The sequence below is a fragment of the Macrosteles quadrilineatus genome, unplaced genomic scaffold, assembly GCF_028750875.1.
Source record: "Macrosteles quadrilineatus isolate MER2022 unplaced genomic scaffold, UCM_ALF_1.0 Scaffold_7__1_contigs__length_78375512, whole genome shotgun sequence".
NCBI classification, from domain to species: Eukaryota; Metazoa; Arthropoda; class Insecta; order Hemiptera; family Cicadellidae; genus Macrosteles; species Macrosteles quadrilineatus.
The window spans coordinates 62,550,976-62,566,004 of NW_026542600.1; the positions used below are offsets into that span (position 1 = coordinate 62,550,976).

Genomic DNA, 15,029 nt, shown 5'->3' on the forward strand with positions numbered 1-15,029 from the left:
ATATATAATGTTTAGGACAGTTTTTCTTTATTTACTTTTAATCTACCAGTTTTATAAATGTACCGTGTGTTGAAAAATAATTTAACTAAATATACCTGATAAATTAATCATGCTGCCTACAATGACAATATTAGACATACGGTAGATGACATCAGTATACAGAAGAAAAAAAAACATTGCTTACCGTCTGATTATTTTCCTACCGTACATATTGTAATAGTTACACGCCGATGAGAAAATACACAAACATTTAAAATAGTATATTTTAATTCTTTACTACAATGACGTAAACAAAAATGGATGTTAATCTTACTTAAAAACATTTCAGGACATAAGATAGACAGGACATCAATAAATCCGGGGTCTACTGCACAAGTAGTAGTAGTATTTATGTATTGGCGATTTTAATAGCCGTCGTAAATAAATAGAGTACCTACTCGTTCGATGGTAAAAATCACATGATTCTATTAGCTAAACCTAAAACAGCTTCCTAAATATAAAACGCCAAAGACTAAAGACCCTCATACTTTCCATCTCCATCGCTTTTAATTCTTGGTCGTTATTCTATTAACAAGTGAGTTGTCTATAAACTAATTTTTTAGAGGTTGGGGACCTCTCTTAACCATTATTTGCTCACCCAAATCTATCTCAAAAGCATGTGTGTGAAACGTATCACGTTTAGCAATCAAGGGGTTAGCCAGTACAGCAAAGAAATTAATTGTAGTGATAAATTTGAGTGGAGGTATTGGAATGTGAACTCAAGACAACGTTGTCTTGGTATCACACTCCGCCGCTCTACCCGACTGAGCCACCGACTGGCTTTGCCATTTATTTCACATCATAAACCTATATTTGACACTCCTTTTGCAACATGGAACCAAATAGTTTCTGTTACGAATCAGGCTATATCAACACAATTATACCTAATGAGAAAGCAGCAGGATTGATACATACTGAATCAAACTTGTTGGTATAAAATTGGCTTCGAACAGTGTTTAAAACATAGTTCAAACATTCAAGATAGTAGCCATTTTGAAGTGCAGAAAATAATCCCACCTTCCTGAGAAAATCGTTCGATAGCTCTTTTCCGATACGTTACCTACAAGCTGTTTAAGAGGTTAATTTACATGAAATTCCTCTATATCCTCAATCCTACTTGAATTACTCATTCCAGTCTAGAAAGATAGATCATTCCAAGACGCGAACTGCTGCCATCAGTTCAGATCTTTAATATCTCTCATTGAGAAAAACCTCTACAACATTCATTATGACAGTAGTTTACGATACAACATTCATTATGACAGTAGTTTACGAGACAGCACGAAGGACAGTTTTCTTAGGGAAGCTTTGCATCATATCTTGCCCTTCTTGTTGAGTATTCTTAATTCAATGCTATAAAGTAGAATGATAAAAGTATATCTGAATCTGGGACGGTTTGCAAGACTTGCCGCAGGGGATGGTGCTCGCCCTATTGTTGTTCAATGTGTATACTTCCCATTAAGTTGTAGTAAGTTAGCCTACACTAAATGACCTGGCTTACCAGAGCCAACGTTACAACCAACTTTACATCAACCACAAGGGGTACTAATTAATCCCCTAAAAAAACACTAACGTTTCTTGAAGCTATATCAATAAACTTTTAAGTAGAGGTATAAGAACCAAGACGCTTGGTATGCTGATGCCAACATTCTATTTCATCTGATTTATGCCAGTTAACACACAACATCAACAATATGAATTAAATGTTCAAATGATGCTACAATTTACAATAATTTGTCCTTTCAGTTAAGTGTTTTTAACATTGGCTCACTATACAGAAATAATTAATTTACACCAGCGCACTCTATCGGTGGCTCAACATGAGTCAGATTTGTGTTAGTAATTTTCAAAGCTAAAGCATAATCCAGCAAAAACTACCACCGTTTGCCGAGTGCCGTCGCCGTCATTTTGCACCCACTCTATGTTGACTTTGCTTGGATCAACAATTTGATCTTTATGCTCTATTGTTTATTGACGGATAACCCACTCCATGGTTTTATAGATAAACAGACAACAAATACTTACAACAAAATTGCGTTAAAAATTAAATAAATTTGCACTTGACTCTAAATTCTGTGAGGGTTTAATACCATGCGGTAAATAAAACACTTCTTAAACATAAAAAAAATTGGGGGGAAATGTGTTTATGCCGTTAATAAACGCCTAAAGACGCGGAGGATGTTCAAACAAGAATATGCCTACGTGGCTTGTGTTTACAGTCTGTTGTAAAAGCATCAGGTAGCTTGTTGACAGTACAGTACAGTATCAGTGCATTAGATGGCTCTCAGGGAAAGGGTGGTAGCCAGAAATGCTGTCGTTTTCTTAGCATAGCTTGATTGCCCCTCATATTGTTAGGTGGGTAGTAAGGGGTGGAGTTAGCAACGACGGTGTGGGAGAGGGGATTGCTCAATACTGACTGGAGGGGCGAGCAGGGCGCCCTTAGCAGGTTCGGCTTGCATCTTTGAATCTTAAATAACTATAAACTTTCTTCCGAAGCGTCGACGCCAATACTTACCTTTACAGACAATCGAAATAAAATATTCACAATCGACCGCAGCCTTTTTGTCGAATAAAAAAATGTATATTTTGTTATTCAGTGTTGTTTTAAGGTTGGATTACTACTTGCTGCGGCTACGACACGTATTATTACGTATTTATTTTTCTACTGGCTTGTTTTTATTTTATTTAAATAAAAAAAATGTATTATTTATAATATTTGGTGGGCACTACTGAAACAGTATATTTAAATGCGTTACAATGATTTGGTGGAATTAAATGACTAGGTATATAATTAAATTAAGTTTCTCTTGCGCGGTACAAAAGAACCCTGCCTTATAACAATGTTTCGGTGTTTTCGTTCATATTGATTACCGGTACTAAGGGTGACTCCCTTCTAGAATATCCCTTCTTTACCCACATTCGTTCACACGCCTTACGATTGTTCCTTTGTGAAACATAACTCGCTTTGAAATTATTTGTAATTGCTCATGGTTTTTAATTTATCTTACCATCTTTATTTTTTAATTTTATTTAATTATTTTTTAATGTCTCCAGATGTATAACACACATTCATATCGGGCTGTTATATTGTACCAGTATATTTAAATTGATATTAATCGATCATTCCTCACACATATATTGATTATTTGAGTTATATTATAAAATGCCAAAAACGTGTTATTTTATGTTATAAATTGTAAAAATGTATTAATATTGGTATCCGCTGAAACTCAATTAAACTCGAATGATCATTCTTTTGACCGTGTTCTTTCTCAAGCCAAAATGAAGCAACGAATTACGCTTTTATAGTGGTCAAAAATGCATAAAAAAATGTTTAGTGTGTATTTAGAGTATTTATATTCAAAGGCTTGGACTGATTTTTTATGGAAACACATAGGGACATAAAAGGGCACATAAAAGGGCAATTGGTTAAATCTTTAAATACAGGCAAATCTACAGTATTAAGAGTACACATTTAACGAACGTGAACGTAAAAAAAATCAAATACTTATATACCATTTATATGGAAATCTATCCATTGAGAAATGAAGATTTTAGCCAGAGACAGGTGCTAAACAAAGCGATATCGACCTACAGGTAGTAATATGATTAACGTTTACTTTTACCAATCAAGAATAAACTAAAGTTTTATATTTAAATCGGGAAACATCTTGAAACCATTTTTAAACTAACCTAGTAGCATTGTGGTAAAAATCTCAGATGATCAGCTGTTTATCTCATCACAAGGAATTTTTGTTAGAATATTTTTATTTTTTTCAGATCCAAAAGATAACGTTGATGTATTTGCTAAAAAGAGAGGCAGGTTACTCAAAAATATAAAAAAATATAAACAGATTTCTGACCTTGCTAATCGGACTCAAACACATGTTAATATTGCAGATAGAAAGCCTTCCCGAATTCTGGACCGATTCTAAGAGTTTTGTAGAAAGCCTTTCTAAAGTCCTTTGGTACCAAAATGTCGAACAGAACGATACGTTCAATCTAGGTAACAAACAATATAAGGGATCTAGATCTAGGGATCTATATACTTTATATGTTTAATTGTATGATGATGAGACCATTGTTTAGTTAAGTGTATTTGTTGTTATGCGATGAATGTGTATTTGTAAAATAAAGCATTTTGAATTCAATCATTTTCAATTATTTGTAAGAGGATACCAAAGGCTCTTAAGAGGAGTCATTATGTCATGCTTAGGTCGTGCCTATTAAACCCCTCCTCTGAATAATACATAGAAACTGTTATAGTAGAGTTCAACACTGACTATTATGAAAATTACATAAAAAGTAACGTGAATAATATATATATGTTCAAAAAGCTTTCAAGCGTTCGTTCTGAAATCATGATGTCAGTGTTTAAGTTTTGTTGTTAAAAATCCTTGAAAATCATCATCGGACAGTACTTAGATGTGAATTAAGTTCAAGTGAACTATATTTTAGAGTTTTGAAGTTAACTTTAGTTTTATGGAAGAAATAGTTATGTATTGATGCAAAACTTTTAAGTAGCGAGGTATTTATTACAATACGGTGATTTTAGCGAAGGAGTACTATTGTCCTCATAAAGTAACTTTTCAACCGGCTGATTAAAGAAAGACATATTTTTTATTCATAACCTAATATTTTTCTCTTACTTGATTTGATACTAACAAACCAAAATAACTCCCTAGTGTGAAGCCATTTCTTCCCTAGGCTCAATGCGTGGGCTAGTTAACATGATTTACTTACTCATTTATAAAACTTGAGATTTTCGCTTTTGGATATATGCATAGTGTTAAGTATATTACAACAGTTTAGCCATGAGATTTAAACGTTAGTTTAGTTAGTAACAATAGCTTGAGCAACAAATTACTAGTGCTTGAAAAGACAACTAATTTTTTAACAGATTTGGTATTCATAATTAAAAACGGTAAAACTGTTTAGTTATGTTAGTAGTTGCCTTCTCAATCGGTTGGAGTATTTTTTGTTTAACCTCTTTTTTTGGAAAAAACTTTGTATTGTTTTAAATATAAATAGAATAGTATAAAACACCAGTCTAAATTGAAACATTACCACCTGAAATCAGCATCTCCCAATATTTTTCAGAACCGCCAATAATTGACATGACCAATACAAATTTTGTATTTGTTATTTAGGTTCAATAAATGAGTTATGAGTTATATTTTCCAAAATTTTTTTTGGAACCCTTTGGAATGTTAATAATGTAAGTTGACCTGTCTTATCAGCTAGTCTCATAGACTGTCAATTATTTATGCGAAAGGATATTTTAATAATTGTTGAAATGTTTTTAATATACATGTGATTTGATTTTCTTCCTTTATGACATTCACGCAATTGTTTAAATAAGTAATTCCATTCTATTGTAATTGGAATATGTTCATAATTCAGTTATCAATTCAAAAACCGTTCATGCCATGTCACCACGTCACGTCCATCAACTACTTTGTTTTTGGCAACTGTTGTCTTTAAACATGTACCTACTGTTCTATTTTTGACCACATGAGTATTAACTGAGGTTGTATATTTCATTTACCTAGGACCGTGTTTTAAAGTAGCCGTTTCAGTTCAGTTCTTAGAATTGAAAAGTTTCTCATAACAGCATTGTTTACTTTCTTGACAGCATTGTTTTACTCATCAACGCAGGTAATGAACCAATTAGGTTCAAGGATTGAGAAAGAAGAAGTAAAATTGTAATGCTTCGAACTTCAGCTAATCAGCTGTTTACCAATTTAATTGTTAACGAATGGTGCAACTAGTGATTGGTACGTTGCATCATTGTCAGTAGCAATGTAAAGTTATAAACAAAAACATAACCTCTCTAGAAGTTATGAGTACAGTAGACTCCCTCTTTTCCGGACATTGGTTTAACCGGACTACACGCGAAGGAAATGACATCTCTTTAACCGGACAATTTTTATCAGCACATTGGTTTAATCGGACTAGATCGGCAGGAAGTGGCCGGTACTGAAACGACTGTTCTCGTAGGAAAGATTTGAGAACAGTAATCACATGTCTAAATACAATGCTCTCCTAAATTTAAGTCGAATATCACCGTAAATGGTCCGTTTTAATGAGTTTTTGGGGACGTCGGCTTAACCGGAAAACCCGTTATCCGGACTGGACTCGGTCCCTAGGAGTTCGGAAAAGAGGGGGTCTACTGTAGTGATTGTTAGTACTGTAATTAAAAAACTGTCGTAAAGTAGTGTATGCAACTCGCGTAAATAGTGTTAACGACACTCGTAGAAGTGTTTAAGGCACTCGCCAATGATCGTACCTTAAATGTTCTACTCGTGTTGTAAACACTATCTTTACGCGATCGTTGCATAAACTACTAACTTTAGGCTACAAAATCTGACAAAACAACTGTCGATTCAACAATGTCAACGTATTTCATGAACTATCTCAGAGTCTACTGCCTAGTTTCGCGATATAAACTCGCAGTTTATGTAAATATACAGCTGTTTATCCACGCTTTCCTTTTACCCGTAGGGACGATCAAGTCCAACATAAAACAAATATGAAAAGTGGTGGGTAGAAAGGGGGAGAAGAGGCAAAGAAAGGCAGAACAAGGCTTGATAAGATAATGGAAAGTAAACACAAGAGGAATCCAGCGTCCAGCGCCCAACACAAACAGACAACCTTATTACACAATGCTCTCTGTCTGCTGTTTTTTGCAGTGTAAACATGTTACGTTGTGTGCTCTCGAGTCATGAATATGAATACTTCGTGTTTCTTACTTAGACAAACCCAACGACCTTAAATTTTGTTTTTAATTGGAGGTAGAAATGAGATGGTTACAAACATTTTTACGTTTGTGCATTAAATGACATTGTGAATTGAATTTACATTTTAAGCTAGTCAAAGAATACTTTACTTGGTGTAAGATTAAGTAGATTAAAAAGGCGTCATTACATTAACTCAAAATAGTTTTAGGACCTGCAGTGTTAAAACTATAGTATTTGCTTCCTTAATCTTATAACAATAAGCTTAGAACTTAAACTTGTCTTTAGGTAGTGAAGTTAAAAGTAACAAATCTTAAACATATAAAAAAATTAGGGTGGGTTTGTGTAGTTGTGGTCACGTAGATGTGGCCATGACATATACGTACTCATTGTGATATATATCGATGCTCATATCTAAGAAGGTTGCCGCAAACTGATTTCAAATATCTCAAATGGTTGAAAAGTTGAGGCGGTGTGCAAGTTACTTTTCAGCCACCCTGTATAGTGGGAAGCATCACAATGATTGTACTATTCTTAAATTCATATTAAACTACTTATTTCAAAACAACGGTATCTTAAATATTAAAAGTTGAAAGTCAAGAAAAGGCTAGGTTCACAAAAAGTTAAAATTTGAAATAAATATATATTTTGAGTCCACAAGTAGTAGTCCTCTTGTTCGTTATATCGTTTGGTTAACAAAGTCATTAGCATTTTATTGTTTATAGTATTTCACGTTTATTGCCTGCCTCAACTGACTAAGCATTCAATTTGTAAGGTTCTATATACTGTTTTAATAATATTAATTGTGAATGTTGCATATTAGTATTTTAATTATTGGGAATCTTTGTTATTATCTCCCTAATTAATTTTATTGACTAAAACTATCACACATTCTATCTTTAAAAAAATTACCTTATTATAGATTTTTTTCTATCTTAAGAGGTCAAATTCTTTATATATATTAAAAATTGTAAATTAACATATCTATAATAGCTGCCCAAAACTTCTTTCAGGGTGCAACTGCTTGTGCTATGAAGATATAGCGAATTATTCTTCCCACAATGATGTAATCATAAAACCAACACCTACATACAATATGTTAAGTAGTTTTGCTAAGTTTTGAAATTTGAATCTAAACCTCATTGATTAAGGTGAAATTTCTTCACAGATCATAAAAACTACAAGTATTTATGAAAAAAATCATTCTTAACAAAGAGTAAAGTACAGAAGTATCACTCGCTATCCAGTAAATTATTTTAAAGTAATAATTTTGTCTGAATTTCAATGGATCTGCTGAAACCCATAGAATGTAGGTCCACTAAGCTAGTTAGTAATTACAACAGCCTAAGTAGTAGAGTATGGCTGTGACAAAATCATACTGAACGCTGTTGGTATTTACTCAAGCTCGAATTCTACGTTAGTAGCCAAAGTATTAAATCAGGAGACCAAGTCAAAAGATCTCTTAGCCCGATGAATATGAAGTGAACTGTTGCTCGTATTCTAATCTCATTTTCAACGCTAAAAAGTGGGACGAAAAACCCAACCTTTTACGTATGTAGTGGAAAAACTCATAGGTTATGGTAAGTTTGGTAAGTTACAGCATATTATGTTGTAAGAGCAAATCAGGTTTTAACTTACCGTTGATGGCGCTCTTATCGGCGCTGGTACCAGGGGGCCCCGGGGGTTTGTCCGAGGGCTGCTCTTGACCAGCACTCGTGCTTCCTTGGTTGAGAGAGTTCCATAGTGCAACAGCCCCTACGTTCACATCTCCTCCTGGTGGTACAACAGGTATGTTGTTAGAAATGTAAACACCCTCACTTTCGATCAATCAACAGAAACGCACTTAGGGATTGGAACTACAAGTGAATAAGAATGCAGGGCGAGTGTCCCTGTATAGTTTAGTTTAATACTAAAATCAGTAATTTCTTCAGTCAAGCTCGTTTATTAAAAACTATTTTTTGATTCCTAGTTTGCATAGCCTTTCTTAAATCTATTTGCTTATTTAGGTACTGTAGAAATTTAACATGCAAACTTCTAAAGAGTGAAACATTTTCACCAGTTTGTTCTTTACTGGTAAAACTTTTATCTAGTTGGAACGAGTACAAATTTGTATATTAGCTGGATTCTAGCATTGACTATTGGATACAGAAGAAGATATCCCATCTGTATGGATCAGCTGTCACCATTTTTTTTTTATTAAAAACTAATGTAGTTGTGTGAGCCAGTCACAGATTGCTCTAGTGTCTAAAACTCTATTTTGTACCTTATTGTTTGTTACTGACATAGTTACTGGGTCATAACAGTTGCTATAGCTCATAATAAGTCATTTGACTTGGTAAAAACCATAGTGTAATTGGCAGAAATCAGTAATTTATATCAGTGCAACCTGTAGGTGGCTCACATCAACTAAGACAAATTTGATCAAAAACCTGGCGACAACTTTAACATGGGGATGGAATGTTTAAGATTCAAGTAATCACAAATCCATTTAATATATTTATTTTAAGGATGTAACTCTTTAAAAGTTTACTTTTCATAAATGTAGCCTCAAATTATGTATTTATGTTTATCATGATAAACCGTTTTTATATAATTTGGTAAGCATGTAATGTAACAAAGCAATTAAAGGAAATAATAACGTCTAAGTAATGTTTGATAACGATTCAAATGACAAATTTGTTCAAAGTGAAATTCACCAATATCTTTGGTTATGGAAATATTAAGCTGGTCTAACTAATAACATTTAAATAATTTGGACAATTAAGAAAAAAAATGGTTGACTTGTTTAAAACTAAATTGTTTTACCATGAAACTATTTTACAATATAAGAGTCAACAACAACAACCAAATTAACATGGTTTGACGAAACGTGTTTGCATTTCTGTTTACATAGTTCGAAGTCCTGTTAACATTGCCCAGAATTTCCACAACCTCTACAGAAATTATATTGGACCAGCATTATAACTGCTACATAAATTACTGATCCGGCGAAAGTAGGGGGAGCGAGGCTTTGATGGGGTGGGGAGGGGAGGGGTAAGCCCCGAGGGACGGTTTCCAGGCAGTTATTTTACGATGCTGTTTATTCTCCGAGAGACCTAATAAACAAAGTCGTGTTTTTGTTTATCAATCGACAAATACTCATCGATGAATGTTTAGCTTTGTTAACGGTACCCTTTTCATTTGAGTGCCGTTGTTAACGACAATGATTTTTAAAGAGGATCGCTCTCCCAAAGTGCTTGTGTCATGCATTTTACTCGCGTCAAATATAAAATTAAATTTTTCTTTTCATTGAAACATATACCGTTACAGATACTAATTGTTTTCTGTGAGTTTGTTTAACCATACCATTTACATTATTTCTTATTTTCAATTAATATACTTCATATATTTAACACAACTAATTGAATGATACAAACATAGCTTTGCACGAAGTTTTGATTCAAATCTTTGATACAATACATTTACCTTTCCTCTTATATTCAGCCGGTGAATAACTATAATCTGGCAATGTATTATGAATTTTTGCAATTAAAAGCGTTATAAGCGTTATTTAACCTCAGGATAAAATAACCATTTGTTAAAGAAAATGAAGATGGGATGTAAAACCATGTAAAATACGAATTGTAGTGAAATTTTACAAACTTGCATTTCATTGTAGAAGCATCATAAAAAAGTCAAAAGTATATTCAACTCAGAGGAAATGGTATTATTTCCAGAACTCTATTCAGGCACTTGAATGCCCAACCTCAACTCAATGATTGAACAGTAAAATGTCCTTCTTAGCCATCTATGGATTTACCATTGTTGGTCTTGGACTGGTGAGGCGCTGGAGGGAGTGCTGATGGGGGAAGATTCATCCCGTGTTGTAGTACATATCGGCGCTGGGTCATCTGCAGATGATGGACCAGTTGCTGCTGCTGGAACGCCATCTGATGGAGGTCTGACGTCTTCACGTCCGAAGGCGACTGCTGAGATACCAGATGAGTCTGTTGAATCAGATTCATTTGGAGCCTCTCCTGCAACTGCTGCATCTCTGGTTCCGAAGAGATGTTCAGATTCCCATGAAGTATCTCCACCTGAAACCAACAGTTCGGGTGTCACCGTTAAATCAAATATACTCACTAAGTTTTACTAGTAGGTTAAGTTAGGTGAGTTTAGGTGACATACATAAAGATGATCACCTAAAGTAATGATCCACTTTTGTTTTTATAACATAAAGGCAACCATACGTAATAAAGTTTTCCTTGAATGTTTCTCAAGGAATAAATTTTTAATATCTTTACTGAGCCGACCCATTTCTTGAGGAGAGTGCTGCAATTCACATCAAAAGATAGCATAAGGCACAACAAGTTTACATACAGTTAGTTTCATCCACTTTGTATACCAAAACATTTTTCCTATAGACAATAACCATATTTTTCACAGGTCCTTACAGTATAAAGCTTTCCTTATCTGTACCATTATTAGTAGGTATACATATATTGTCTTTGAATGAATTTCATTTATAATTCAACTATATAAAAAGTATGCCTATAATTTGTCCAGGTTGATCTAAAACATTTTTAACTGTAGTGCATTGCAGTGGTCTACTTGAAACGCACAAGTAAGTTAGGAAAGCACAGAATCCCTGCCAAAAGTGACCACAAAAACTCCGTCAAGATGCCGAAGGGAATCTCAACAAATCAAACACATTCCAGGACATATCGTCCGGTTATTCTCGTACTGTAATTGTCTCTTGCTTGGTAAAACGACTTTTTAAGTATTATGGGCCGAAAATGCGGAAGAGAATTTCTTGGTCCTCCCAGAAAAGTAAAAATAATTGTAATAAGTAAAAATAATATATCACATCCTTCCATTAAATTCAATGAGCCCCTTGACATCACAAAATATTCCTGTTACTTGGTTTCAATTATAAAGCTTAGCTGTGTGAACTATACATTTCTCCTCTCTAATGGTAATAGTATAGGTACAGTATAAATGTCAGAAATGTAAGATTGTGATTGTGATTTTGTGAATGAATTTCACCAATTTAACTTCCTACATCCAACATTTGTACTTTCAAAGAGCAGAACAAACCCCATGCAAACCCCAGAACAAAAGTTGGGGATGCTGGTATGTATTTTATTTTTTTTCTTTCTTGCATACGTATTCTGTCTCTTTAAACATTTATTTTAATTGGGCTAGTCGTCTTTTACGAAAGGACCAAATCAAGGTTAAGGATGTGTTTGTTGACCCAAGATTAATAAAATCTTATATATTGGTCTTATTAATAACTATTGGGTATTTTGTGTCAAGGAGTCTTAGAATCCTATACATAGTTGCTGGTTCGGGTTCCCCAATTCAAAATGTTTGTAAAACACATATTCGAAAGCCAGTTAACGAATTTCCCATGTAGAGAATAAGCTATTGCCGTAGGTTTCATTGTAATATTTAGACCTGGGGGAGATTTAATTTTTTTTATTTTCATGCTGCAGAAGACAATAACACCATCCGTTTTTTGTGATAACTCGAGTAAAAATCATCCGATATCGATGAAATTTGGTACCAACACAAGCTTATGCAATTTCTTTCTGAACAATTTTGTGGAGTTTAAAATTCAAATAAAATAGTCACTGTAAACTCAATTGTTACGCATAAAATCGTAAAAAAATACCTACATTTTAATTTGCCATATTATTTTTATGGAGAGTATGTAAATTGTTGTGGTTTGCTTGTTTACGGTTATATTTTGATCAAATATTGCAAAATTATTTCTGTTATACTAGCTATTAACATTTAACTAATCTTCTGTAACAGGAATCCTAAGAACTAATTGACCTAATGTTGTTTAAATAGGAAATAAACTTGACACTTGTAAGAAAATATTGTAGTGAAAATTGAACCAGGCAAATGGAAATTTGCTTAGTCCGCAGGTGTGCTGCGGTGGGGGCATTTAGCATTACAATCGTGCAAAGTTCTATTCCCTCCCGTACAAAGTGTTGATAAATGACCGTATTTGGCAACAGACAAATGTTTTCATGCGATCGATGAAATCCTAGAGTTACCTCAACCGTTAGTAGGATTCTATTAAATGGATAGCTCATTTTGGCTAAATTAATATCGTTTAAAGGATCATTTTCAAGGTTGTGGTGAATATGAAATAAATCGGTATGGTAATTAAATGAAAGTACTCCCACATTTACGGCGTTGAGTACATTCTTAAGGCTAAACACTGGTATAGTAAAGCCACCTATAGCCTTCATATTTGTTTGACTATAATCTTTCCGCTGGTGCTTTTAGCTGATTCGTCAACGTCTACGTTTTTATTGCAACCTTACTTCTTCACTAGTTTGCATGACGTTTGTCTATTTTATCGGTTGCTAGTTTTTTTCTGTGGATAGTTTTGAATTAGCATGCGATTTTAACTTAATAATAATTGAGACAAACTACCTGCCAGTATCATTTTAGACAAAAGGAAAATTTTCACTCTCTGGATTGAAAAATGCAGTAAACATAAAACAAAATAGGTTAACTAATGGTGAATCATAAATATTCTTGCAACAAAAATTTGAAATATAAAATTTATCAAAACCACGAACGCTAAAAACTGATTTGGAATAATCTCGAAAGACAATCAAATCTGAATTAAGATGAATACAGTAATATAAAAGTTAATTTCCTTAAACACGTATACTGAACAACGTAGAATTCTAAACCCAAAATAATTCAAATAATTATGTTGGTAAAATTGATACAAATAGACATTGATATAGTTTTAGGAAAGATCCCATAAAGGGAATATGCTATTAACGTAGCTCCTATAGTAAGAACTAGACAAGCGACCGATTTCCTTATTTGTTTTGATGTCCCCAGAAGCCAAAATCATCATCCGTTAAATAGACAATAGACAAACATCTTTATTATTTTTTTTTTAGATATACATTAGCGTCATAATACATACAATTAAGTTGTTCTTGCTTTTCAAATAATTGTTAGGTTTTTTGGCTTTCCATCATCTTCATAGGTTGATGAACCTAGGCTTGAACCCTCCTTGACTGGTTGATTTACGAGACAATCCATTTTTTTCAATTTTTCATGAAGCCATTTTATGTGCAGTAGGAGGGAATTGAGATTTTTTCAGCCAATGGTTTCTTACTGAATTTGGTGTTATAGTGGACGGGGAGGCAAGTTGTTCCTATCTCAAGTATGGTGGATTGTTGTTGTGGTAATCCTGATGCCTAGGAATATAGGTGGCTTGTGTACATGTCTAGTTCATGAATGTGGAGTACTGGAAACTGTTAATATTTCGAGTGATTTGAAAGCTTCTCTACAATACCACCATTCATATGTATGCATATATATGTATATTTATGTGTGTGTCTGCAAGCAAGATAACTCGAGTAAAAAACATACGATTTTGATATCACTTTATTCAATGTAAACCTATATTTATTCAAACGAGTTCGCAAACCAGCATGATTGGACTACGGTGATGAGGAGGTTTTTATGACTGGGGGTTTATGGAATAAAAATGTATTTTTACTATTTTAACTTTCAAAAAATAAAATTTTGCCATGTCTTTCTAAGCCAATTTGTAGAGTTTAAAAGAATAACTAATTGAGTTCAGTGAAGTGTTGATAGGTAAAAACGGTCAGCCTAATGTTTAGGTAAAATAGAGAATTTTCTACTTTGCAACTTTAGATATATGTTTTAATCAAATTTGGCAAATTTGTTCATTCAATAGGCCTGAAAGCCATTTAATAAACCACACTTAAATATCTTCCCTGTAAGTAGCAAACCTAAGTATTAATTAAAATTGTTATTAAAAAAAAAAAAACTCTCACTAGCTCAAAGGATTAGTTTAGTAAATATCCTATAATGTAAATGGGAAATCGCTTAGTCTTCAGGTTTCCGGTGGCGGGGGTATTTTAACATGTCATACGGTGGATAAAAAACCGAATGTGTGAAATGAATTGAAATGAAATGAAAACCCTTTATTTCAACAGCCAAAGTTAGGGCCGCATGGCCCTTTCTTACACTTAACCTGCATACATAATTATAAATACAAAATAGAATACACAATTTAACACATTATACAAACACACACATTATTAACACATTATTTGTTTGTGGGGTGTCATGAGTGCCTATTTCCCCTGACTAATATTTGGGATTGAATTTATTATGAGTTAAATACTTGATTGGGCATATTGTTGTTTAAGGCTCGAATGGACATTACCAAGTTTACCTTAAATAAAAAAAAATCACTTAGTT

The 15,029-nt window shown here is 33.5% G+C and overlaps 1 protein-coding gene across 2 annotated transcripts in view; it reads right to left on the minus strand.

Moving 5' to 3' along the window:
* Nucleotides 1-15,029, minus strand: part of LOC128998575 (forkhead box protein P1) — a 57,422-nt gene that overhangs the window by 21,920 nt on the left and 20,473 nt on the right. For both annotated transcript variants that reach the window (XM_054424770.1, XM_054424771.1), the window contains exons 3-4: nucleotides 10,576-10,852; nucleotides 8,415-8,549 (exon numbers count right to left, since the gene is read on the minus strand). In XM_054424770.1, the coding sequence (XP_054280745.1) occupies nucleotides 8,415-8,549; nucleotides 10,576-10,807 (367 nt within the window). In that variant the 5' untranslated portion in view covers nucleotides 10,808-10,852. The remainder of the gene's footprint in view (nucleotides 1-8,414; nucleotides 8,550-10,575; nucleotides 10,853-15,029) is intronic.